This window comes from Phyllostomus discolor, chromosome 10 (assembly GCF_004126475.2).
Source record: "Phyllostomus discolor isolate MPI-MPIP mPhyDis1 chromosome 10, mPhyDis1.pri.v3, whole genome shotgun sequence".
Taxonomy (NCBI): domain Eukaryota; kingdom Metazoa; phylum Chordata; class Mammalia; order Chiroptera; family Phyllostomidae; genus Phyllostomus; species Phyllostomus discolor.
Window position 1 is genome coordinate 71,222,339 of NC_040912.2, and position 27,365 is coordinate 71,249,703.

At 36.8% G+C, this 27,365-nt stretch overlaps 1 protein-coding gene and 1 long non-coding RNA gene across 2 annotated transcripts; one reads left to right on the forward strand and one right to left on the reverse strand.

Moving 5' to 3' along the window:
* Positions 1 to 3,463: 3,463 nt before the first annotated feature.
* On the forward strand, positions 3,464 to 27,365 carry SPAM1 (sperm adhesion molecule 1). The gene is made up of 4 exons (XM_028525131.2): positions 3,464 to 3,625; positions 19,055 to 20,212; positions 20,807 to 20,896; positions 26,674 to 27,365. Exons 2-4 carry the CDS (start codon positions 19,259 to 19,261, stop codon positions 27,154 to 27,156), a joined length of 1,527 nt encoding a protein of 508 aa, XP_028380932.1. The 5' UTR covers positions 3,464 to 3,625; positions 19,055 to 19,258; the 3' UTR covers positions 27,157 to 27,365.
* LOC118497169 lies at positions 9,160 to 13,587 on the reverse strand. Its single transcript, XR_004899708.1, has 2 exons — positions 10,366 to 13,587; positions 9,160 to 10,161 (listed from the first exon to the last, which is right to left on the reverse strand). It is a non-coding gene; the product is annotated as an uncharacterized LOC118497169 (long non-coding RNA).

Here is a 27,365-nt window from a genome sequence, read left to right on the forward strand (position 1 = left end):
CACAGTGTCGAGATAACACAAGAAGGCTGTGACTCAGGAGAGGGCCTTCACCTGCTGTTTCTAAGTCACCCAGCCTGTGGTCTTTGTCATAGCAGCCCAAGTAGATGAAGATAGTTTTTTACCCTGGAATTATTTACTTATTTGCTTATTTTCTGTTTTCTCCTACTAGAATGCAGGCTCCAAAAGAGTAGAGCCTGGGCTCTCTGGTATCCTCCAGTTGGCAGGTAACAAATACTCCATTTTAAATGGTTGAATCAATAAATGAAGTAGCTGGAATCTGCTGTAAGGTTTGAGGTGCCCCAGTGACTCTAGAGCATCGCTTCAATATTCTTTTGCAGTGTCTGCAATGCTCAATTAGGCAATCACTGAAGGTACTGTGGGAATCCACTACATGACTTTATCATTTAAATCTAAATAGAAGTAAAATAGCCAAGGAACTGAAGACAGAAATAAATTTTAACAGAGATTGTGGGCTCATTAAGATCAGAATCACCCCTGGCTGGCCTAGCTCAGTGGATTGAGCGTGGGCTGTGAACCAAAGCATCGCAGGTTCGATTCCTAGTCAGGGCACATGCCTGGGTTGCAGGCCATGGCCCCCAGCAACCGCACATTGATGTTCCTCTCTTTCTCTCTTTCCCCTTCCCTTCCCTCTCTAAAAATAAATAAATAAATAAATAAATAATCTTAAAAAAAAGATCAGAATCACTAAGTAGTTTTAATTAATTGCACATAAGTAGATGCAGACCTCGGTGGTAGTGTGAGGGGACTTACTGGGTTATTGAGATTATAGCCAAGAGAATCTTTGGGCACAGAGAACAAAGGAGAATCAAAACCAAAGTGGGCAGAGTACTACTGTGTCTATCAGAATGCTTTAAGCAGAGAAGAGAAAAGCAGGGTATGGAGGAAAACTGAAGGCACCAATGAGAACATACTGAACAACTGGAAAATAACAAGTTATGAGTTTGGAGAGACCATCGAGCCCTAGAGCTGTAGGTGCAAAGGAATGTTGGGGAATACATAACATTATTTCTGGGTAAAGAGGGAAATATTTGTGGTGCCAGCCTATCTGGCAGGAATATGACCAATAATGGAGAGTCCCCAGTTTTGCCACTAGTAGGAATATGGAAGGGGGTGGGGTTGAGTTCACTTGCTTACAGAGCTTAACTGCAGGCACCCAGCTACTGAGGGTTTCTGGAGCTCTGGTTTGAGACCTTGGTTCCAACCACACTTCTTTGGGTACTTGTTTAAAGTTCTCTCTCACAGATTTTTAAATTTTACTCTAAATATTTTAAAATTTATTTTTAGAGAGAGGGAAGGGAGGGAGAAAGAGAGGAAGCATCAATGTGTGTTTGCCTCTTGCGTGCCCCCTACTGGGGACCTGGCCTATAACCCAGGCATGTGCCCTGGCTGGTGCTCAATCCACTGAGCCACACCAGCCAGGGCTTATTCTAAATCTTTGAAGACAGCCAGAAATATCCCACACATCACTCAAGCCAGCGTTTTAATGAAACTAATCTCTTGAGCTGAAAAACCCACATAGCCTCACTAAAACGGGTTTATTTTCCTCACCTGAACTGCTGAACTAAGGCCCTCCAGAACTTTGTCCATGGCGTACATGCAGTTCTAATTTGTGAGCCCTAAAGGATTCAACTAAAGTTTGGTTGACCTAAAGTAAAAAAAGTTTAGTGGCATCTGTAAAATAGGAATCATATTTGTCATTATTAGGATTGAATGTATTCTTATGTCATGTAAAGTGCTGAGAAAGGGAAGAGAGAAGGGAGAGGGAAGGAAAGAAAGGAAACATTAAAATGTTAATCACTATTCAACTCTCATCTGAGATTTGGGACTAAGGCTAGACTCATGCTGGTGCCCTTTGTCCTCTGTTTCCCCAGTGTATCTACAAGATCTGTCCAGAAGGTGTCCAGCCATGAATATAAAAAATAGAGACATTTATTGAAGAAGATACAAGATACACGAAACCTTGTACATAGGACAATGACGCCTCAGGCCCCTTCAAAGTCAGCACCTTGGCACCTCACACAGTTCTCCCAATTGTCATCAGCTGCTCCATCATATTTTCCTGAATCTCATCAATGGTCTGAAATCTCTTTCCCTTCAATGGTGATTGTAGTTTTGGGAAAAGCTAGAAGTCACGGAGCCCAAATCTGGGCTATAGGGGACTGAGTCACTAGGTAATGTGATGTTTCATCCAAAAAACTGTGCATAAGACTGTGATGCATGAGTAGGCATGTTGTTGTGATGAAACTGCCAATCACCAGCTACCCCTAGCTGCAGCCTTCTGAGTCATCTGAATAGTTTCTGCAGAGGAATGTTCAACTTAATGCAAAATTTGATGCAGATTCATTGCTGTACTTGCTCAGTCATTTTGAATCTGATGGCTACATTGAGTGAGCATGTGGCTCATGGCTCATTCAATGGTATCTACCATCCCCACTGACTAGTAAAGTGAAGTTGTCATTGTTCACACATGTGCAATCCAGTCCACTCTCCTTGGCTGCTAGGTCACATCGATGGCACGCAAACTGCTCTTGTTATATTAACAATGACTGGACTTTTTCCTGACAGACCTTCATATATCACCAAAATATGTGAGTTTAGTAATTTTGGGTCCAGACTACACATCATCTCCTACTGTATTTTCTAAGAAAGTTATTAACAAGACTGTCCTTCAATTAATCACTGTTGGTAAAGTCAGAAGGTATCAGGGAGGAAGAAATTGTATGCTCCCTTTTTAGGGCCTTCTGTCTGGTCTAAGAATTAAATTGACATGAGACAGGTTAACAGAAAAAAAATGACCAAATTTAAGTATGTAGGTACATACAGGGGTTCCATAAGAATCTGGGGCCCAATGACAAACCAGGCAGGTGAGGTTTATAAGCATTTTGAGCTAAGGAGAAGGGGGTAGTAGTTTGGGGTTTGAAACTGGAGGAGGGTAATCTCCATGAAGGTTGAGATGCAAAGGTTTGGAAGACGAATGTTCACTGGGTCACGCAGAAACAATGGGACAGAGAGAAGATTCCAATCTCTAGACACTGAGGAGTCTCCCCTACCACACCTGACCCAGATTCTTTGTAGATATCTCTGGTGAAAGCTCTTTTCCCAAAACAGACCCTTTATCTAAATTCTTTTAGGCCTTTAAGGAGCAGGTAACAAGATAAATTTTCCAAGTCTTCTGTTTCTTAAAAATTATCAGCCTAAATTAATCCTCATGCCAAAGAGACACGTTTTGGGATGGCAGATCTTGCCCCCTTACAGTTCCACCTTTGAACCTTCTGGAAGTTTAACAGTCCAGAAGCTGAATTTGTAGGCTGTCCTATCTCACTGAATCAGTTAGTCCTGACAACGGGTTGGTCCAATTAAGTTCATTTCAGGAGGTGGTGATGTAGGCAGGGTTCCAGTAGGGCCTTTATTATATAAGAAAGCCACCATGTATTTAATGAGGCATTTCTATGGAAACGAAAGACAAACAAAGGTCAGTGGTTGGAGCTAAGTATAAACTAGCTCCCGGGCCTTGGTGGTAGCCAGACTAGAAGTTTCCTAGATATTAGAGCCGAAGCATCTTTTGTGGTTTGAAATGTCTCCCGTGGTGCCATTGGGTGTTCAGGTAAACTTTCAGAACAGCTTACACAGCAGTAGGCCTGAAGACTGTCTAAACCTGGGTCACTGTGGTGATCTCTAAGTTTAAATCAGGTGGTTCAGCTTCAGTTTGTAGGGCTTCAGGAAAAGGGTAGCTTTAGTTCTCAATGGCTCCAAGTCAAAAGTAGGAGAAGAAAGGGAAACATTAGTGGCATAGTTGTAGCCAAATATTAGAGGACAGTAGGAGAATTCCATGTCCAGTCCAGCTTATAGGTGGAAAATGAAACCTCAAAGACAATGAACACAACTAGAATTTAATCCACAAGTATGTATTATAGTTTCTCTAGAACATAATTTTCTTTTTCTCATCATTGCCCTAATTTTTATCAAAAATAGCAACATTAAAAGTAATTTATTTGTAAGAAAAATGTAATTTCCAAAACTGATTATAGCAATGTAGCAAGAATAGCAGTTGGTCATATAGGCTCTTTTAAATCCTTTTTGTTGAAACTTTTATGAGGAATATCCAGGTGGGACTTTTAACAGCCTGTTGGTACTAAGAAGCCAAGCCAAGTATTTGCCACAAGACATTTCCTGTTATACTTTTAGATTTGGGTTAATTCCTCTCCCCTTAAAGTCCCCAAAATATCCTGAGGTTCTGGCACATGTCGTGGAGTGACCTTCCTCACTGGCCTGGTAAGCCTGCTCGGGAAAAATATAAGCCTTGTACCAGGCTGATTTTTTTCCAAGGGCACTCTATTGGCATCCATAAAGTCAGTCTTAGTTCCTTGAAGCTGTTTGGTCACATCTGAGTCTATGCTTATGTCTCTCAAACTTGATATTCCAGACAAAGCCTTGGCAATGTAACCAATGTTTCTAAACATTGGAAAGGTTGTAAATATGAGTATAGTATTTTCATTTTTCAAATCAAAACTTTGTAAACTATTGCCTTACTAACACATTAATGATTTGGAGTAAATATACAACACATAAAAGTTGAATGAAAAATAATAAAAGGTGTTACCAGTCTGTTTAAGTTATCTAAATCAAAAATAGACAGATGGTGTACAGATAAGAGCCTTGCATACCTTTGAAGATACTTAGTGTAGCTTTAATTCTTATTTTTCAAGTGTGTTTGATTCTAAAGTGAAGTACAATGGTTAATTACACAAGCAAAAAGATGTCCATCTATATATACTCTACTAGACAATTAAAATATCCAGTCTCCCTTCTCAGAAAATGTCATTTGTGTTTCACATTTTTATCTTTATAATGAGAGTGACTTGTACACTACAGTTTTTGTAAAGAGCAAGAGCATCAGAATTAGGTAGGTTTAGTATGGTGAGCAACTGATTCAATTATTTCTAGTGCTTATTTCTTCATTTGGAAAATAAGGATAATTTTTATCCCAGTGTGTTACTGAGAACTTTAAATGTCATAATTAATTGTTTACTGAAAATTCTTAGATGACTTCATAATCAGCTGTTGATTGTCTGATTTTAGAGATTTGTTTGAAATTAATTTTCTATAAACACTGTCTCTTAATAACATTTTAATGAAATGTTTGCTGTACCCTTGTAACATTTAAAATATAACAAATATTGCACATTTCATTAAAGCAGTTTAAGCCATTAATAAATAGTACCCTATTTTGGATTTTTAAACTGTAGCTCTTGCATGTTAAGAATTAAAAGCAAATGAGTCTTACACAGTTGAATAAAACAATATTTTTTTTGTCAAAACTGTACACATTTATTAAGTACATTAGATGCAGCCTTAGGAGACTCACTACCTTGTAATTACGTTGATAAGTGACTATGTGCTTTTGAAGTTTATTTTTTAATTTTTAAATTTTAGCAGAAGAATAGGTTTTATAAAGATCTTGTCCCCAACACTGAACGTTACACTTGGTCTATCTCCTAACCTTATATTCAGTCATACTCTTCAAAAATTCTGAAGCAGAACAGCCCTCATCCTAATGAACGTTCCTGGATATTTTCACAGCTGATTTCCCCATTCACTCAGAATTCCTTCCTTTTTGTGCCTTTCATTGAGTCAGTGAGCCTTCAGGACACTCCCATCCTATCTCTAATAGCCAGATCCTCAGTCACTCTGGCAACTGAGTTTCTGCTCCTCCTGTCTCTGATGAGAATCCCAGGGCACTTCTGCTTTCTTCTGCTCTCAGGAGACAAACACAACTGTCTGCTCTTCTCTACAAGGGTAAATGTGCTCAGGTTTTTATGGAATGGAGGGGCAGAGATGACTATGAATATTAATGCATCTTTTATAATGGCATTAAAAGGTTGATGTAGTTAACTTTTCTCTTTGGATAGCATTGGTCACGTGCTTTGATATATTTGATGTTCTAGATGTACTGTTTATTTTAGTGACAATTATAGCTACTAATGGTTACTCATATCTTATAGATGTAATAAACGTGGCTTCTTTGATTATTGGTAACTGCTCTTCCTCCTCTTTCGTGAATTAGTGGAAGAACCAGTTTATTTGATCAAACTAATATATAAACACCAAAAAATCTGGATTCTATACCAATCATTTGTTTTGCTTTATTTGTTTTCAATGTCATTAACTTATATGCCACTTACTTATTCCACTGACCCAATTTAAAAGACTGAAAACTGTCCAGATAAATCACATTTGTCAAATCATGAAAATATTTCAACTGGGCTGAAGGAAGACAGTTTAAAGTCTAAACTTGAATAGGTGATTTTCTTAGAGGAAGCCAAATAAAGCAATGCACATTAAGGTCCAAGGTAGTTTCATGATCCATGAAGACTTTCCTGTATAGGTTCCCACGCAGAGCATACTGCGTGGTGAGGAATGCCGTTCCCAAGGCATAGCACCATCATCAGATCTGACTCCACCGCTGTGTGAATTTGCTGAGTATTTCATTTCCACTAGAACAACTTCTTAATAAGTTACATATTTAGATTTAAAATATGTTTTTATTTCCTGGAAAAGCTTTGATGAGAACAGGTCTATGAATCATTAAATGATCTTGGACTTTGCCTTCTTTTTTCATGTTTTCCTATAGGAGAGGGTGGAGGCAAGGGATTAACATTAATAGTAATGACACAGGAACAACTTACATTTATTTGGTATATACTATGTGCTGGGTGTACAGGAGGAAAAAGAACTTTCCTTCACTTTCTTAGGTTCTGCAGCTGTAGCCTATGAATTGAACAGACCAAAGACAGATTAACTGGAGGAAACTTTAATATTTTCACATACACAAGAGAACCTTCATAGGGAAAGTGAACACCCGAAGAAGTGATTAGGACCAAGAGCTTATATAGTTTATGTATCGTTTTAACCAAGAATGATAAATTGTGAAGAAGTGAGAAGACAAAGGAAAAAGGGTTTTGTCTTCTATGGACAATGAGGTATGGGAAATCAATTGGAAATATGTGAAGAAAACTAGTAGAAAATAGAGGTTATCTTAGTAGGTTTGCTTGATATAGATCCATATCTTAGTGAGTCCTCTAAGATGTCGTTTTCCTGGTACAGGGAGTGCACCTTTCACATAAGAAAGCTTATATCCTGCTTTGGGAAGAAATGGGGGAACTTAGAAAGCCGATTGGCACTTGCTGCTGTTTGCTCAGTCATTCCGCTTCAGCTCAAAATAACCAATAAGCCAAAGTGGATATTTTGTCGCGGCAGGTTCTGAAACTCTTCACAGGCATTGTGCTAAGTGTACATTATTTTATTAAATTTTCACAACAGTCATATGAGATAGTTGCTACTATTATTCATATTTTTAATTAAAAAAGAAAAACTAAAGTGCAGTGAAGTTAGTTTGGGCAAGGTCACATTTTTACTAAGTTAAGAAGCCAGATTCCAGATCTGCTGAGCTTCATCTAGAACACTAAACTGGCTAGCCAAGTACTTTAGTCATTTAGAAACATTACTTTAAAGAGTTCTGAGACAGATAAGAATTCTATTCTGGTTCCTGGAGAGATGAAAGGGATTTAATGACTTGCCTAAGACCACTTAATTAGAAAAGCAATCCTCTTAGGATACAAAAAAAATAAATAAAATAAAAATTTTTTAAAAAGCCACTACCCAGGTGTGTCAGGCTCCAAAGCTTTTGTGTGTCAAAGTAGTTTGATCCATTCCACAGTAAAAAATAAAGGTTACATTGTGACCTAGTGGACACATATATAAATACATAACTGACAGAAAAGATTCATAAAATAATACTTTCTCTTACTACATGTGATGGCATTCTGGAGCTTCCTATCCTATCCTATTTTATTCTCTATTACAGTCTATTTTACTTATCATTTTAAAAATGCTCATTACAACCAAATAAATGAATTTTATGGTCTACATTACTTTCTTGGATAATTGTGTTTACAATTATCCTCTCTTTTTGCCTAAAACATAGGACTACTTAGGTGATACTGTTTTTGTTCTGGAATGCTCTTTGTAATTAGATTTGCGCCAGAAACGATGTTGGGGTGGACGGGCAACTGAGGTCTCCTGCGGAAGGCTCGACTTAAAGGTCTTGTTTCCTTCAACTAGAAGCACCTGATTTGCCTTGAAGCCTCCTTGTCTATGCTAAAGGGGCAGTTTAAATGTAAATATAGCTACTGAATTCCTACAATTTGAAGTGAATTTTCTAGGTATGACTCTTCTTCCTACCCCCCTTTTTCATTGACCACATTCCTTAAAGGAGACTTAGATCACTGCTATTACACACAAATTTCTCTGTATTATGTAAGAATATTAGTGTCCATGGCAAATCTTTCTTTGGTGTTCTTGGACTAGGATTTCACAATCCCTATTTTTTCTAGATATCTTTAGTCTAATTACATATATTGGCTTCTATAGGTTAAAGAAAATTCTCCCCACACCTTATGATAGCTGCCTTATACTTTGGAGTAAATGCAAATGAACCATATTAAGCAAGATTTAATAAAATAGGTAGTCTGGGGAAAATAATACTGCATTTCGGATTTACAGAGCTTCATAGACAGCATTTCACACATCATCCCAGGGCCCCTAGGAGTTAGACTGATTTAGGAATTACCAATATTTTTGGAGTTATGTGACACCTGAGGATTAAACAATTTTAATCTTCCAGCTGGCACATAATAGAGCTAAAGGTGGAAGTAAAGCTTCAACCCTTTTCTGCATTTAGGCCCTTATTCCCTGTAGCCATGAGTTGGAGCCATGAGATGCAGGAGTCAGTTAAGATAGCAAGAAAAAGGTTAAAAGTGAATCTAAGAAGAGGGGAAAAAAAGACATTGTAAAGGGAGACAACCATGAATATTTCTCGTGCTATGTGGCTCTTGTATTCTAATTACATTCTATATTACACCATTAGCTAAAAAATAATGGCAGTTGAGGGCAGTTCTGAGAAAATAAGATTAGGTAAGATTAAAATAGGTTATCTTTATAGTCTGCTAATTTGTAACCTCTAAAATACATCTTCTTTTCCATATCACAGTGTAAGGTTAAAAGCAGCTATTGTCACTTAAGGTGGATAATTGTCACCTCTGCAACTCTTTATCTTGTTAATGTGTAAATTGGATTTTATCCAGTAGATGAATTTGTGCTTTGAGAAAATTGTAGAAGATTAAAAGTAATTTGGTGAAACTGGAGAAAAGGAAAATAAATATTTGGTGACAGGATTAGTTGTGTAATAGATTCACTCACTCACCAGTTCAATTAAGTACTTATGTACCAGGCACAGTACTGGGAATTGAGGACACAACAGTGTCATTCCAGTCTCATAAAGGAGGCAGACATATTTCAAATGTAAACACCAACTGTGAGTGGTGCGAAGAAATAAGTACAATTTTTATGAAAGCTTTGATGTATTTGAGGTAGCCTTGGCGGCAGTCAGAGGTTCATACCTCAGCAGTCAGGTCCACTTGGAAAGGCTGCGTGGTGGGAGCAGTCACTGAGGGATTATCTCTGAGCTCAGAATAGGGCCTAAAAACTGCATAAGGCAAAGAGGTTTACACCAGAGGTGCAAGACAAGTGAGATATCCATGGAGTGAGATACTCATTCTTTAAGTCCACAAGAACCTGTGCATACAAAACCCTTCTTCTTCAAAGAAACAGGAATTTTGAAAGGGATAATAAAATATTTGGGTTTTATTTTTCTTTAGATCCTAGCTGAAAACCTGGCCTAGACTGGGTTGCCATATGTTCTTCAGAAGTGAAGACAGAGATAAATATGCTGGGAAAGTATATGGTTGCATAAGACTTCAGCCAGAGTTGTGCTTTCACAGAACGTGCATTCTCAAGGTAGACTGCAGAACAAGTCATTGTGGGAAGAGAAATATTAAATCACTTATAACTCTGACCAGATTTTTGAACCAGTTCTCTATCTTAAAGGAAAAAAATTAGTCTACATCCTAGGTGCTCATTAAGAAGTCTGGTATCTCTATAGGACCCAGATATCTTAAATAGATAAGAGCAAAAAATAGCCATTTTATTATCTTGTGAAGCTGAACTCATATCTTTGTCTTTGATGGAATTTATCTTCAGAATTATTCAATGTGCTTAGTTATAAATGGTATAGTTGTGTACCTATCACTTTTTTTTAAGATTTTATTTATTTACTTTTAGAGAGGGAAGGGAGGGAGATAGAGAGAGAGAGAGAAACATCAATGTGCAGTTGCTAGGGGCTGTGGCCTGCAACCCGGGAATATACCCTGACTGGGAATTGAACCTGCGACACTTTGGTTCGCAATCCGTGCTCAATCCACTGAGCTACGCCAGCCAGGGCTGTACCTATCACTTTTGAATAAAAGTAATTTATGAACAGGTAGGTGTTTTCTCTTTGGGTTAGTCTATAAGTGGCCATTTGGATCCTTGATATAATTCCATATGTAAAAGAAGTAACTATATAATGTTGATAATTTTAAGGAATCAAAAATGGAAGTCATCTGGTCAAGAGATGAGAAATTTTGGTTATTGCTAATTGAACGGTTGCAAACTCATAGATCATGTTGTAACTACTATACTTCTTTGAACTTCATTGTACAAGACATTGGGAGTAATAGGAAGGTTCATTGTTCTTCTTAAACTTTGACTTGATTGGTATTAACTAAGCCCTTTACCTGTTCACGCTAGGCAGCTGAGTCACTGTAGTCACAGATGAACTAGGATTGGTCTCATTTTGTGTTGGATGGACCTTGGGTTGATTACAGGTCAGGCGTCACTGAGTTTAATAAGTGGCATCTCGGAGAGCATCCCCAGCAAAGCTATTGTGTTTTTAATTAGCTTCTAGAATTTAGAGACTCTTCAAGTCTTTATTAAGTTATTTGATTACTCAGTTTCCATCATATTTTGATGTTTCAGTGCCTCATGCTTAACTATAGAAGACATATTTGTCTTTTCAGTAGTGTTTCAAGTCTGTGGCTTCTGGATGGAATGCTTCATTTATTGTTGAACATCTTTATTTTAAAGTATCCCCATGAGCCATGATATTAAGTTTACTAAAGTTTAAAGCACACCACTTAACATATAGAACAAGGGGGACTGACAAAGTAGTCCCTACTTGACTGTACTAATCAGACTCAGTGAATTCACTTTTTTGGCTGGGCTCAAACCCTGAGCTTCTGTGACCTTTGTTGTAGAGTCTAGTTCTAGCTGAAATCCTGCTAAGTTGGTGTAGCAAGAAGACCTCATCCTCCATATAGGATCATCTTGGATAGTTAATCAGCTTCCTAATTTTCTAGTATCTCTCACGTGACTTCTGATCACCCTGGCTTGTCTTCAGCAAGCATCTTGTTAGGTTGGTTTAACCAGAATTCCTCCTTACTCCTGATGTGTCCTCTTAGTAATTTTCTAACCACTGACCCCCCACTCTGAGCATTTGCTACAAATTCCCACTTTCCCTCGTTGTATTTGGAATTGAGTCTGGCTCTCTACAGTTCTCTTTTCCCGTGTTGCAATAATTTTCCTTCATAACATTTATTTTTAATGCTGTAACTACTGTCCAGCTTTTTTTTTTTGTTTGACAGCTCTTTGGCTTCTGGATATGTTTTGTTTTTCTTTGAATATCTTTAAAGTGTCATCATTGGCCATGTTTTTAAATTTACTGAAATTCAAAGTATATCCAGTTTATTCATTTAATTAACACATTTAGCATATATCTATTGAGTGTCAAGTAGGTGACTCATAAACTGAACAATAGTCTAATCCTGCAATTAAATGTATATTATTAAAGAATGTATACATTCTTTAATAAGGCCTCTGGGGTCTACAAAGATATTTTGGATATAGAATGTTATAGGTACATTCACATTCTTTCCAAAAGAATTTTCAAGAATAAAATAGACTGCTTTCTTATTTTCAATAAAACAATCTTAGTTTTGACCTATCATACTCTTTCCAAGGCTGAAATATTAATATTGTTAAACAAAACTCAACTGAGTAAATTTTGAATATCCAACTGGTTTTAATTGATTCATGAATCAGGCAGCATCCCCTCTAGTAACTGGAAGTATAAAAGGCACTCAGAGGAGATGTACAAAGTGAAAAGTATTTATAAGGAAAAAAGGGTTGAACTGAGAAATTAAGAGAGAATTATTTCAGGCAAGGACACCTTCCCTTAGGAGCAGTGAGTGAGTCTTATCAGGAAGACATTGCAGGAAGCAACGTGGGGCAAGGGAGCTATCAGCAAAGAAAAGGAAGGCATGCTTTTAGGCCAGGTCACCTTTTCTTTAGGGGGGAAATCAGGAAGGGTTTTCATCATGCAGGTCGCATCTTCTTTCTGTGGAGGAAAGGAGAGGTCTCACGTGAGCTGGCCTCAATGGCGTTTGGCAAGAATATTTCAGACTGGTTGGCTAAGATTGCTTCTGAGAGAGGTTAAAACTGCAGTTAGATCAGGTAGTAAGTCTAGGTTTAGTATAATGGGCATGGGTGATACCATTTTGGGCCTGTGGTTTTTTTGTCTTACAATATCTTTTACAACATATCAATTTAACTTGTTAAAGGATTAAATGTCCAAAATTCATGTTTAATTAGACTGTGGTTTTCCACCATGTTAAATATATTACTTCCTAATTGCATTGCGGCATAACAAGACAAATTCTAGTGGGATCAGGTAGGGAGGAAAAAGCCATATAGCTAGTTTTTGCAATTTTTTTCCCTTAGACTTGGAAAACAAAAAGATAACCAGAAATACCATAAAAATTGTAACCATTCTCATCAGTTCATTCTATCTCATGCAGTTAAGATTTGCTGTGCTTGGATCCAGTTTTTCCATTAGTTTTCTTGACTTTGCCTGATAACTGAGCCAGTGATAACTCCAAGAAGTTTGCAGGGTTGTCCGTCAAATCTTGTATAAATTTGCTCAGTGAAGAGGGAGCCTCAATCACTAGACATTATGGAAGGTGTACTCCGAGTGGGAAACACATTTCCTAACAGTTTCTTTGTCCCTGTGAAGGCAGCAGTCTCGCAGCAGGGGAAAGCGTCAGACCGTCCAGAAAACATACATGCAACAATGGAAACCTGTTGATAACCCATATGAAGTGACAGTTGAACAAAGTCCAGCTTAAATGTACTATGGTACATGAAAGAATACAAATATTTAAAAAAAGAAAGAAATCTTTTGAGGTGTTTTAGGGGTCCCTTTAGAATACTTCAAAATTATTTCCAGATTAGGACTTTATTTACAATTTCAATTGTGGGCAGTTTGTCAATATGTGTCAAAAAGTTTTTGCCCTATGGGCTTGTTCAAAGATGTACACTATAGAAGAGATACTTTGCTTTATTAAAAAATGTGTTTTTGTACATGTATATGAATTTTATAAGTAAATAAGTAAATAAATCTTTTACTTAATGATTCAACTTTTCTTAGCAAATTCAATAAAACATAAATTATATGTAATATAGTCATGATTCTTTTATCTCACTGATGTTCTTTGGTACTTTGCTATTCTGCATCAATAATTGTTGAATAGAATTAAAAATGTTTTAGATTTAGTTTCCTTTGTATATTTATTATTTTCATTAATAAATCATTTAGAAAATTAAAACATATCTTAATATACTTGCAAAGGTAAGTAGTCAGAAAAAATTCATTTTACTATAATTATTTAACATCAATTGGGTTCTAGTTAGGAGTTATAAATTGAATTGGAGAAATATGTCCAATAATAAAATAGTTGAAATGATTGAGAAACTAAGTCCCCAAATTTAGATTTTTAGATATGGAAGAGGCCTTAAGTTCTATATTCCAGAAGTCTAATTCAAGGATCATATCTGCAAGACTTTGATAAGTAAACACAATTTGTCATTCTTTTGATTTCCTCAAGAGGCTGTTTATCTTGTGATATTTCACTGGTAGATATCTTAAAAACAGGAGGATTCTGTGACTTTGCCATCATTTTTATTTTCAAAAACTTTTGCTCATACAAGACACAAGCCTTACTATTTTCTTTGATTTTTTTAAACTGTCCCTGTTATATTATTTAAATTCATCGCTAATGTATTAAAGAAAGTGGTACCAATGCTTTAAGTTTGATTTAATGTCTTCTGTAAACTTTATTGATGGTTAATATACTTTTGATTAGACAGTTGTATATATTTATGATGAATATGCTTTATCAGGCAGTCTCGAAAAATTTAGAGACCATAGGTTCTCAGTTGAGAGTGTAGCCTTTGGAGTTAGAAATCTGAGTTCCATAAATATATACTAAAGTAACAACTTTTGATTGCTAAATGTTGGGCATTTGTGAACACATGTGCTGTAAAAGGACTTCTTGTTTAGTGGAATTTTGTTGAAGCCACATCATCAAAATAGTAGTTATTGAGAAAAGAAACTTTTCTCACATTGAGTGGGACATGAAGAACAAACTTTACCACATAAAATGCTACAGGGGAGGTGAGACTTTTTCCTCTACCCTCTCTGATTCTGTCACTGGGCTTGAGAATTAAACTGACCAAAGACAGATTAACAGCAGACAAGCATAAACATTTTTATTTGGCGTTAATATTTTCACATGTCATAAGAACATTTCTAGAAAAGACATGAACAAACACAGGATAGGCCTGAGAGCTTATATGCCATTTCAACAAAGAATGATACATTGTGGAAGTGTGACAAAGAAAAGGGGAAGGGATCTGAGCAAGGAGTTGCCCACTGTGGGAAATCAATGGGGGAAGCTCAAAAAAGGATTATTTTATCTCTGCATTAGTTCCCCATCTCCAGTGATAAAGAATGCTCTCTTCCTGGTACAGGGAGGGCATCTTTTCACAGAAAACTCTATGTCCTGGTTTTAGATAAAAAGGGGAGATCAGAGACTCCTTCCTGCATCTGCTATTTCTCAAGGGCCTTCAGCTCAAAATAATCAATATCCCAAAGTGGCATATTTTAGTGTGACATGTTCTCATCTACATATATTCAAACATGCAAAGAAATTGAACAAAATGACCTACATGTACTCAACGTCCAGTTTTACTATTTATTAACTCACAGCCCGTCTTTTTCATTTAAATGCAAATCTTCCCCTTCACACCTAATCCCCCTCTCCCAAATTATTTTGAAGTAAATCTAAGAGCACATGTAATGATATTTTTGTAAAGTTTTAAAAAATATATTTATTTCAGGCATCTATGATATTTTAATTATTCTTAAAAAAATTACTTCCATTATCTTTATCAACTTTCTTACTAATTTCCTTACAGATGAAGGATTATGGATATAAAGAAAGAGGTTGAGGGATCACTTATTTGATTTAGTCTGGTTCCATCTAACTGTTCAAGCCAGAAACCAAGGAAACATAAATTATCACCTTCCATACTCTTCAGATACATTTGGTGACCACTGGCTGTCAAATCTTGTCCTCTTTCCATCTCTGTCACTGTTGTGCTTTCCTACTTATTTACACTACTTCAATTTGTTCCTCTCCAATTGTATCTTGTAGAGAGTGGTAATTATAATGATCATGTCGCTACCCTACCAAATGCTCTTTGGGACCAGGAATCCTTTAGGTTCAGCTCTGTTAGCTGACATTTTGTTCAATTTCTTTGCATGTTTGAATATATGTAGATGAGAACATGTCACACTAAAATATGCCACTTTGGGATATTGATTATTTTGAGCTGAAGGCCCTTGAGCTGATGTCCCAGTTCTGTTAGCTGACATCCCCTCTACCACCAATGTCTGAATACTCCCAATTTCTAGAAAAGACATTAAAAATTGGAACATTTGACATCATTCAAAATAACTTGGGCCAAATAGCTGATCTTCTCTTAGGACAAGATATGACCTTGGCTATGGTTCACACATCTTGCCTCTTTTACTTATTGTGTTACCTGCCTGAGGGCTGCAATCAGGATTCTTTGGTATGGCATCTGAGCCTCCTCATTGCCAGCATAATCTTCCCTTTCTCAGCTCTTCCCACTTCTCCTATACTGGATTGTTGAATATACCACGGCAAAGACTATGCCTCTGTGTCTAACCCCTGCTTCCATTTCCAGCCTTAATTCTTACCTGGGTTTGTCCAACTTTAGCATCATTCTCTGCCTGCAACCACATTTCATCTACCCAGGTATCTTGGAACACATCCTAAAACACTGTTCTTGTGCTTTTCACATCTGGTCATTAAATTCTGCACTTCTTACACCTCTCAGCAAGTATATGTCTTCTTTTTTTCTTTTATTTTCTAAACACTATCAATGCTTGCCACAGTACTTTGTATACTATAGGGGTTCAGGGTAGATTAGATGAATGATTGGCTGGTTTAATTATCTTTAGGCACTAAGACCCCAAATGGATTGAGTAGTGCTCAGGACAATTAAGATCACAGCCAGTCCAAATATACTCTTTGTTACTTGGGAAACTCTGGGCTTATGTTAACTACTCTAACTGGGTCTCAGAAGGGAATGTTGAGAGCCCCAAAGGTTTTGCTAACAGTCTAAATGGAATTCACTTTAATTCTTTGATTTCAGTCACAAACCTATGATCTGTGATTTCTGAATCTTGCCTTTGTATTTTAGACCTGAGAATGTTTTTCTCTGCCTCTTTTCTTTTCCTTTTCCCCTATCACTTGTATATTAATACTTACTTATCAATCTTTTGACTGGTCTGTTTGCCTAGAGAAATTAAATTCCTCTAGAACCCTTACCCCTGGGACTCATACCTTCATTCATTTTCAAGTTTAAGTGAATCTTCTTGGCCTTATGCTTTTGAACTGGCTCACACAGATACCAACTGTCTCGCTTTGAGTGAAAGAGGGATTTTGAAGAAGCTATGTTGACAAGTATCAGGTGGCCCTGTGGGGTAAGGGAAATTGCCTTTTCTCCTTAAACTCTAAACTCTTCAGGAAGGCTTTCTGCCATGTAATGGACCTGGACCACGTGGGTTCTGGTTCTGCCTGACACCGGTTTAATGTTTTCAGGTCAGTTTAGGTAAAAGAGTTACATTATTATACATAAAAATAGTCTGTCTTTTGAAATACAGATTTGAGAAAAAAAAAAGAGACCTGTAGAAATTACAATCTTTTTGTAACCCATGATGAACATGAATTTCCTAGGGCTGCTGACAAATTGCCATAAACTTGGTGGCTTAAAACATCAGAAGCTTATCTTTTTACAGTTCTAAAGTCTAGGAATTCTAAATCGAGGTGTCGACAGGACTTCCTCCCAAGACTTCAGAAAAGAATCTTTCCTTGCCTCTTCCTAGCTTCTGGTGGCTCTTGGCAGTCCTCGGCATTCCTGGCTTGTACCTTACATTGCTTTGATCTCTGCCTCCAGAGTCACATGCCCTTCCCCTGTATCTCTGTGTCTGCATGTCCTCTCCTCTGATATGGAAACCGGCCATTGGAGTTAGGGCCCACCGTAAGTTTAGAGCAATTTCATCTTAATATACTTAAAATGTCAGCAGCCTTATTTCTTTTTACATTTTAAAATTTAAATGTATGATTTTCAAGAATACAAGTGTCTTTTTTTTTTTTTTTGGAGATTTCTGTGGGTGGAGACTTTCCTAATAGCAAATTCTGCCCCCTGTTTTTCTAATGTAAAATAATGATGTGGAAAATAAATTTGAGTGTTAATTATTGTAATAAACTTAAACTACTCCTTCCCTGAGATACCAGGTACATCTAATCCTTTCTTTAGTCCATTTACTTTTCCCACTCCCTGTCATACAGGCATTGGTATCAGTAGTTGGTAGTTGAAAGAAATTTGATTTTTCCCCCAACATTACTTCAGGTGAAGATTTTCTAGGTCCCAAGTAAGGAGATTTATAAGGGCTTAAACTATGACAAATTTTAGTTCCATTACATGTTCTAAACATAGAGAGGAAATCCATTATCTTCAAAGGACAAGGCTATAATAATTCTTAAGGTTTGATTTTATTCTGTCTATTGTGTTCTCTTCAGGCTAATTAGTTTTTCAGCAATGGGATGAATGGATAATTTGTATGGTATGGAAACATGTTCTTAGGTAAAATGGTATAATTCTCATTGTAATTTCATATAGCAGTATACTACTAATCTAATTTAATACAGGGTATTAATTTAAAGGGTTTAATTTAAAGGGTTTCGTTTCCTTCTAATGTTCACAGAACATTGAAATGTGTCTTATTGTATGTAATTATTGCAAATAAAAAATATTAAATAATACTTAGCTTAATTTCTTATTCTTGGCTCAGTCCACTTTATTGTACCACAAAGAGTGCCAGAACATCTCACATTGTGCAATCAGAATGACAAGATATCTCACTTAAGACTATGAAAGGCCAACACTCATATATATTGCTTTTACTAAGTTAGGCCAGAATTACTCTTTTTAGTGGGAGATATAAAGTCGTAAAATGTTTTGTTAACCTTAAACGTGAGAATACATTATTTTGAGAAATGTATTTATGTGTGTATGAGAAATTTATGACAAAGCACTGTTCCAAATAGCTCTTCAATTTATCCCTCAACAGGAGATTCTGGTTGATTCAATAGTTTCAAGCAAATTTTGATTTATTACCTCAGAAGTGAATTTCGCCTTCTCCTTTACCTGCCCTCCTTCAAAAAAAAAAAAAAAAAAAGATCTCACAATTCTATGAGAGGTTGTTTTCAGTTTTTGGCAGACCAATAGGTACTGGTCTTTCAAGAAATAAACAAGAATGCGAGGGTCGACTTGGAATTTATTTTTATTTAATAGGCTCTTGCTAAGGCCTTGCTTGGTCCAGCATGCTGCACTATGGGGGAGGCAAAAGGGAAATGGCTGCGCACCTCTCTGCAGGTGCAGTGATGATTTTGGAAAGTGAGACAAATGTTAACTCTTATAGGATTGGTATCATAAATAAGAGGGAATAATTTTATTTATTCAAACGCAAGAGCTTTCTATCTTCAAAAATTGAGCTAAACTCTCCAAACTTAAAATTGAGAACTTGGTAAAGCTTACAATCAGAAAGCTTACATTACAATACAGAAATGTAGTATAACAATACATTCTTTCTTTCTTTGTTTTTCAGTTATAGATAAAGCAACTTGCAAAACCTTCCTGAAACATGAAGCAGGAAGAATAATATTTAAAAGTAATATCATTATACCTCTTTATCCATCAAAGTGGCTTCGTTTCATGGTTCTCTCTTCTGTGCTTAAATCTTAGGTCAAACATTGGATAAACCAAAGGGTGTAGGAAAAAATAAGTGATTTTCATAGTCTTACTCTTTGCAATGGGAGTGCTGAAGTTCAAACATATCTTCTTTAGGAGCTTTGTTGGGTCCAGCGGAGCATCCCAGGTTGTGTTCGCCTTCCTTCTGATACCCTGTTGCTTGACTAAGGATTTCAGAGCACCCCCTTTTATCCCAGATATTCCTTTCCTCTGGGCTTGGAATGCCCCAACTGAACCTTGTTCTAAGAGGTTTAATGTGTCCATAGATTTGAGTCTCTTCTCTTTAATAGGAAACCCCCAAAAAGATGCCATAGGACAGCCCGTTACATTATTTTATTTTGATAGACTTGGCTTATATCCTCATATAGATAAGAATGGCAGGAATCAGCATGGAGGAATACCCCAGTTGGGCTCCTTACAAGCACATTTGGCTAAAGTTCAGACAGACATTGACCATTACATGCCAAAAGACGACAAGGGCTTGGCCATTATTGACTGGGAAGAATGGAGGCCTGTCTGGGCAAGAAACTGGAAACCTAAAGATATTTACAGAAATCGGTCTGTTGAGTTGGTTCAGCAACAAAATCCACAACTTAGTCTCGCAAATGCCACAAATCTAGCCAAACAACAATATGAAACAGCAGGAAGAAAATACATGCAAAAGACTTTAGAATTGGTAAAATCACTTCGGCCAAAACACTTATGGGGTTATTACCTTTTTCCTGACTGTTACAATCATCATTATACTAAACCTCAATATAATGGGAGTTGCTTTGAATTGGAAAAGAGAAGAAATGATGAGCTCAACTGGCTGTGGAATGAAAGCACTGCCCTTTTTCCATCCATCTATTTGAATACCTTCCTAAAGTCTAATCCACGAGCTCCACTCTTTGTCCGTAATCGTGTTCAGGAAGCCATTCGGGTTTCTAAAGTACCAAATGTTCGAAGTCCACTTCCAATTTTTATATATACTCGTCCAGTTTTTACTGATGTATCTTCTCAATACCTTGCTCAGGTAAGTAGATCAAGGTATGAGGGCTATGCAATAGTTCCACAAATAGTGTTTGTGGGAATTTAATATCATTTAAAAAATTTTTAGGAGAGTTTATTTGAGCTAAACTGATAACATATGCTGGGGCAAGATGTCAAATACTCTGTCAAGATCCATCATTTTTGAAGGGAATGAAATTTAGCTTTTGATATCCTTTAGAAATATGTACACTGGTAGTTCTACATTATTTTATGAATGTAAAATAAGAATATGTTTCATTTTAATGTAATCATTTCTTAGCAACCATAGAAAATTAAATAGTATGGGCAACGTATTAACTTAGTTCTTTTTTTTTCTTTCTTGAGTCTGCTCTCCTGTCATTAGGAGAAATACAAATTATATAAATACCTGTATTTTTGTTATGGTAGTACAAGGGTGGTGTGAAAGATGAAAATAAATCATGGGGGAAACAAAAGAAGAAGAATATTTCATAAAACATGAAAATTATGTAAAATTTAAATTATTAGTTAGGACAGCATTCTTAGCTTTGGTGTTACAGACTATGTATAGCACTTCAATTTTATTTTTATCTGTTAACTTTTTTGTCATATTTTCCAGGAAGACCTTGTGAGCACACTTGGTGAAACTATTTCTCTAGGTGCCTCTGGAGTTATAATGTGGGGAAGCTTCAATTTAAGCCAAAGTGTGGTAAGTTGAATTGATAAGACACAGATGAAAACACTTCTATTTTAATGTTCTTGAGGACTATTGTGGTATTGAATAATTCTGTAGTTGGCACATAGTAGGTGGTGCTCAGTTAATACTGGCTGAATCAAACCATCTTTCACTTGTGTGGTATTTTGGGGAGCAGAAAATGTTGTACCTGTTGTTCAGTGGGAAAACAGAAATTTGGTGAGATTAATTGAAGTTCTCTAGGCTCTGTGCTGTAGGCTTAGACTTAGTAAGACTAAGTTCTCTTAGCCTTACTTACTAAGTCACTTTACTAAGTAAGACTTGCTAGCCACACAACTACAATCTTAGTTTTCTGACACAGTGTTTATGTTTTTTTCTATTATACCATGCTGTGTCTCTTTTGAAGAGAGTTCCAACTAGTCAATAGGCATTCATTTATTCTTTTTAATTAATTCAATTACTGTTAATTAAGCACTTATTTATCCATTTAGTAATTTTAGCCATTCAGCGACAGTGTACTGCAAGAGTCAGCAAGCAATGTTGATGGGCCAAATCTGGGCTACTGCTTGCTTCTTTCTGTACAGATCATGAACTAAGAATGATTTTCATATTTTTAAGTGTATTTTAAAAATAAAAATATAGTATTTCATAATATGTGAAAATTATGTAAAATGTAAATATCAGTGTCTATCAGTAAAATTTCATTGCAACATAGTTAAGGACCTCTGCTGGTATCTGCGGCTACTTTTGCACCTCAAAGGAATAACTGAGACTTTATTACTGAAAATCCAAAAATATTTACTGTCTTCCCCTTTACAGAAAACATTCTTGACCCCTTGGTTTATTAATTAAGTTCTAGGTAATTCTTTACATGCTAGAGATGTAGAAGTGAACAGAGCAAAGGCTTTTCACCATGGACCTACATTCTCATAAGTGGAAATATAACGATACAGATATAATATGTCAGGTAACTGAGAAACAACTGCAATGAAGAGCAATGAAGCAGTATAGGCAGAAGGAAAGGTGATAGTGTTATTTAAAGTTGAGCAGCCATAGAAGGCCTCTCTGTTGAAGTACTGTTGGATCAGAGACCTAATAAAAATAAGAGACCAAGCCTTTTTTTAAAAAAAAATATTTTATTTATTTATTTTTAGAGACAGGGTAAGGAAGGGAGAAAGAGAGGAAGAGAAAAATCAATGTGTGTTTGCCTCTCGTGTGCCCCCTACTGGGAATCTGACCCCCTACCCAGGCATGTGCCCTGACTGGGAATTGAACTAGCGACCCTTTAGTTCACAGGCCAGCACTCAATCCACTGAACCACACCAGCCAGGGCAAAGGGACCAAGTCTTAAGTGCAAGAGCTTTTGAGGTTGTGACGTGCTTTTCAAAAGACTAAGGAGTTCCAAGTGACTGGAGTGCTGTGATAGGGGAAGAGACAGGCACAGGGTGTGGTCAGTGAGATAGCAGAGGGTCAGCTGTAGGGCTTCAGAGATCATGATGGACTTTCACTCTGAGATGGAGAGCCACTACAAGGTTGAGCAGAAGAGTGAGAATTTCCGATAAACATTACAGAAGAATGACTTAGCTGGTTGAAAATAGATTTTAGAGGGGCTAGAGTGGGAGCACAGAGAGGCTGTCAGTGGTTTGGACCCTTTGTGCAGGCAGGTGTTTGGATTTTGAACATAATCCAATAGTAGAACTGAGAGGATTGGCTGAGGGTTTGGCAAGTAAGATAGATAAGAGAAGTAGTTAAAATGTTAAAATGATTCCTAGGCTTTTGGCTTGCAGGCGTTATTTCTGAGATGGGAAAGACTTTAGGAGTGATTTGGTGAGGGCCGGGCAGGGAAGAAAGTGGGATAGGTGTATGTGGGCAACTGGGAATTACTTTTTGAACATGTTAGTAAATTATTCAAAGATTCCCTAAGGGAGAGAAAAAGGAACCCTTCTTTGTTTTCCACAGGTTATATTTAGTAGTGTCATTTTAAGTAATACTCTTTTATGAGAAAAAAAGGTCTGTCTGGGTCTGTTTTATTCCTTTTCTCCTAATGCATTTTGTTTAGCTCCAAAAGCTTTTAATTATCACCGCCTAATCATTTCCTCTCTTTATTTTCAGCCTTGTTTAATTCTCCTCATCAGTGCCTTATCTCCCACCTCTTTAATACTCTTATCTCAAAGCAAGAGGAAAGCTGTCACAGGGGTACTACTGAGTTGGAGCTGAACTTTTTCTTCTCTGAGGGATGTGGAAATAGTGATGCAGGTGCTATGGAGAACATCTAATAAAGTTCATGGCCCAGAGGTCTTATCCTAGGGCTCAGAGAGAAGAGACTGTACTCTAAGAGTAGCCATATTTTTACTTCACTTATAAAAGCACTTAACAGAAGTCACCTTTGGGAAATACTTTCAGGGTGATCTGAACTGTTTTGCCTGCTTGGTAGAATTCTATTGTCTCTAGTTTGGTCATCAATAAAGAGAAATAACATAAAATATAAGTTCAGAGAAAGGTGTATATGTTCCATTTGCAAAATCTTTCATATGTCAGGGAATTATTTAAAATTATAATTCACCTACATATATTTCTAATTTTCATTAGTTATTTTCCCAGATCTATAAGTGCCTTTCTCAAAGGCTCTATGTTAGGTTACGATGGATCACTTATAAATTCTTTGTACTACTTTCTCTTTTTTTTTTAAAACTGAGGACTCCACCTTACTCTGATGGGGAATGAATCAGGCATTCCCTATCAGTAGAATGATGTGACATATTATGTAATTGTCACAGTTTTCTTTTACTTTCGCTTTCATCTTAGGCTCACATTCTTCTATCAAGATGCCCAGACCGTCGTCAGTATTATTTGTACAGGGACAATCCTTCAACCTTAATGTAACTATCTTCTATTTAATTGTATTCCTTTTTAATTGCCCCTGTGGACTCTGTTCTATGTACTTCTGCTATATTTCCCATTGTATGATTATTCTGAATTCTAGTTCTACTACTTTCTCTCTTTTTCTATGTCATTTGTAATCAATAGTCATGGATTATTTGTCATGTTTCCTGGGGTCCACTAATCACTTGAGACACTGGTAATTGCAAATTTAGTTTTAATGACTAGAATGAACCTAAAACAGTTGTTATCAAATGTAAGCAAACCATTGCTTTCCACTGTATTTTATTAGATCCATTGGTATGATAAAGCCAACTGCTATTGGTCTGAATTCATGAGACATGATTGCTAAATATTCATAAATTTTGTGAAATCGTTGTTCAACACAGCCATTTTTAAAAAATTAAATTATAAAAACTTAGAATACAATAAATTATATTAAAGTAATACATGCATATCATGTATCAGTCACTTCGTGTCTTGAGGTTATTCACATCTATTGTATCTGTAAGTGAAAACATTACGTGATGATGTACTACTGCACAGCACGGTTCCACAATGCGTAATGGTGGGATACTCCATTTTCAGTTCTGCATTCTGTGATGTCAGGTTGGTAGGTTCAATTTTGCCATGGTAGGAGTATGTACACCACCGGCAATGACAAGTGCTATAAACCAGAACTTATCTTTTAAAAAGCCAGATTTAGATCTTTCCAAAGACTTCACTTTGTGTAGGCTAATGATTCTCAAACCATTTTCATGCCTTCACGCCTCTTTTTGCCTAGCTCTTGTCTCTGTGGACAACTGTAATGTCATTTGAACTTGGTATAAATTTTCACATATCCTTGGCACTGGGGATACAGTGTTAAAGAATATTGACAAAGTCTCTGCACTCATGGAACTCTTGTTCAAGTTGGAGATAGAGAAACTATGCACATGAGAAAAAAATTAATGTGATATGTACTATGCGAAATGTGAAAATTAAAACAGATGTTAGAAAGTAGACAAAAAAGGTGCCTGAGAAGGGCATTGTCTAATTAAAGCTGCAATCTGAAGAACAAGATAGAGGCACCCATGTTAGAAATTAGAAAAAAGGAGCATTCCCAGCAGAGAAAATGGGAAGTGCAGTTCGAAAGGAACTGTCATGCTTGTGAAGCAGCCAGTGCAGCTAAGGGTGGCACAGTGGCTGTGTAAGAGGAAGGAAGGGTCATACCACATCAGTCTATATACAAGTCCAGGGAAGTTGAATTTTATTCAGAAGACCGTGCACAGCTATGGGAGGGTTAAAAAGAGGTTTTCTATTACTGCCATAAAAATTACAAAAAGACTTGGTGTTTTAAACAACAAATTGATTGTCTTATAGATCTTCTTATCTGTAGATCAGAAGTCCAACATGGGTCTCAAGAAGCCAAAGTCAAGGTGCCATCAGGGTTACCTTCATTTCTAGGGGAGGATCCTCACTTGCTCATTTGGGTCGTTGGGAGAGTTAATTTCCTCTTGGTTGTAGCAATGAGATCTCTATTTTCTGGCTGGCTGTGGCTAGAAATCTGCTTTTAGAGGTCATTATATTTTTGAGCCCTGGGCACTCTCCTCTGCCTTCAAAGCCAGTGATGCTAGATTGAGTCATTTTTTACCTTTGAATTTTCCCTCCTCCTTCTTTTTTTTTTATGCCAGCTGGAGAAGTTTCTACATTTTTAAGGAATTGTGATTAGACTGAGCTCATCCAGACAATTTAGGATAATCTCCCCATCTCAAGGTCCATAGCCCTAAACACAAATGTCAAGTCTCTTTTGCCATGTGAGGCAACATGGTCACAGGCTCCAGGAGATTGGGGCATGGATATCCTTGGAAGACCCTTATTCTGCATACCACTGAAGGGGCATCATCCCAAGGAAGGTAACAAGAAACAGATTCAAGTGGAAGCTGCCATGGGTCCTTGACTTGCTTACTGACCTACCACCAGTTCCTCTGGTCTGCTGTGCTGAAGGACTAGCACAGCCTGCTTACTCAATGGTACTGTCTGCTGTTCATGAAACAAAGTGACTATCTTCTACGGTTTCAAAGAGACAGTGTCTCAGTTATAGAATACACTAGTCTCGAGATGAACCATTTTAGTTACCACTCATTCTCTGCCCAATAAATATATTTGGGAAAGAGCTGTTATAATTCACCTGTAACCTGAACTATATGTATGATTTAATATAAAGTATACTCAGGTGAACCTGTTTAGTTGTTTTGAGCCAGGAATTTAGAAACCACTTTTCCCTCCCCAATGTTCTTTAAACTTATCAGAAAAATGGGTGATACTTATTACATGTATTTATAATTTCTTGAGGGCTAACTAATGAGATGCTGGACCCTGGATAAACACTTTTATATACCTACTATCTTTTTATCTTCACAACAACCACATGGAATAGATGCTATAATTATCCTTTTTTAACAAATGATGAAGTTAAAGCACAGCCAGGTTAATTAATTTGCTCAAGGTCACCCAAATAGGAAGCCAAGAATTAGGAAGCTAAGGCTTAGAAAACTTGAAAGATTCCCAAGTTCGCACAATTAGTTATTAATGGAACTGGGACTCCAATCCAATCAGGTCAGATAGACCCCAGAGCCCATGCTGTCCCCCCCACTGTCCATTAGTTTATGAATTATTGAGGAAGGCCAAGGCTAAGGTATGCTAAGCCTCAGTCAGTAAATTATTTCAGTGGCATGGAATAGCATGTGAAACTTGCAAATGTTACAAAAAAAATGGAATAATTTTTCTTATTAAGGTAAAAATCATAAAATATTTTCTTACTTTTGCTGGGTCCACTTTTTTGGTATTTCCTTAGCAATTTCCGATTGCAGTGAATTAATTCACATGTGAAATAACTTGGATATTGATATGCTGACCTTATAATTTTACAGGACACCTGCGTAAAACTACACAATTACTTGGCGACTACACTGAACCCTTACTTAATCAACATCACCCTGGCATCCAAAATATGTAGCCAAGTGTTTTGTCAAGACAAAGGAATTTGCACAAGGAAAATCTGGGACTCAAATAACTATCTTCACCTGAACCCATTGAATTTTGCTATTGAAACTAGTGCAGATGGAACATTTAAAATAAAAGGGGAACCCTCAAATGAAGACCTGAAAAACTTTGCCGAACATTTTCATTGCAGCTGTTATGCCAACGACGACTGTCAGAAGGAAGTTGTTATAACAGATACTCATACTATCAATGTGTGCGCTGCTGCAGGTGTTTGTTTAAATACTGTCTTGAATGAAAAAGAGGACCCACTGTATTCAAATTTAGTGCTCTTTATATCATTTTTAATAATACTATTAATAATAATAATAATAATCGCAGTATTTTTTGTGCAAACAAATAGCATGGCATGAAAACAAAGGTGTCAGAAGAATTTCTAGGGTGTCACAAAAGAGATAATGTGTCTATGGTTTTGAAAATTGAGTAACAGCTAGGTAATGTGGAGACACGGGGCAAAAGGAACTTCAGAAGGATGGAACATGCAATGTGGTTTTTAGAGTGATGTACAGTAGGTGATGGCCACACGATGACTTTAAAATAAAGGCACTCTCAAACCTCTTGA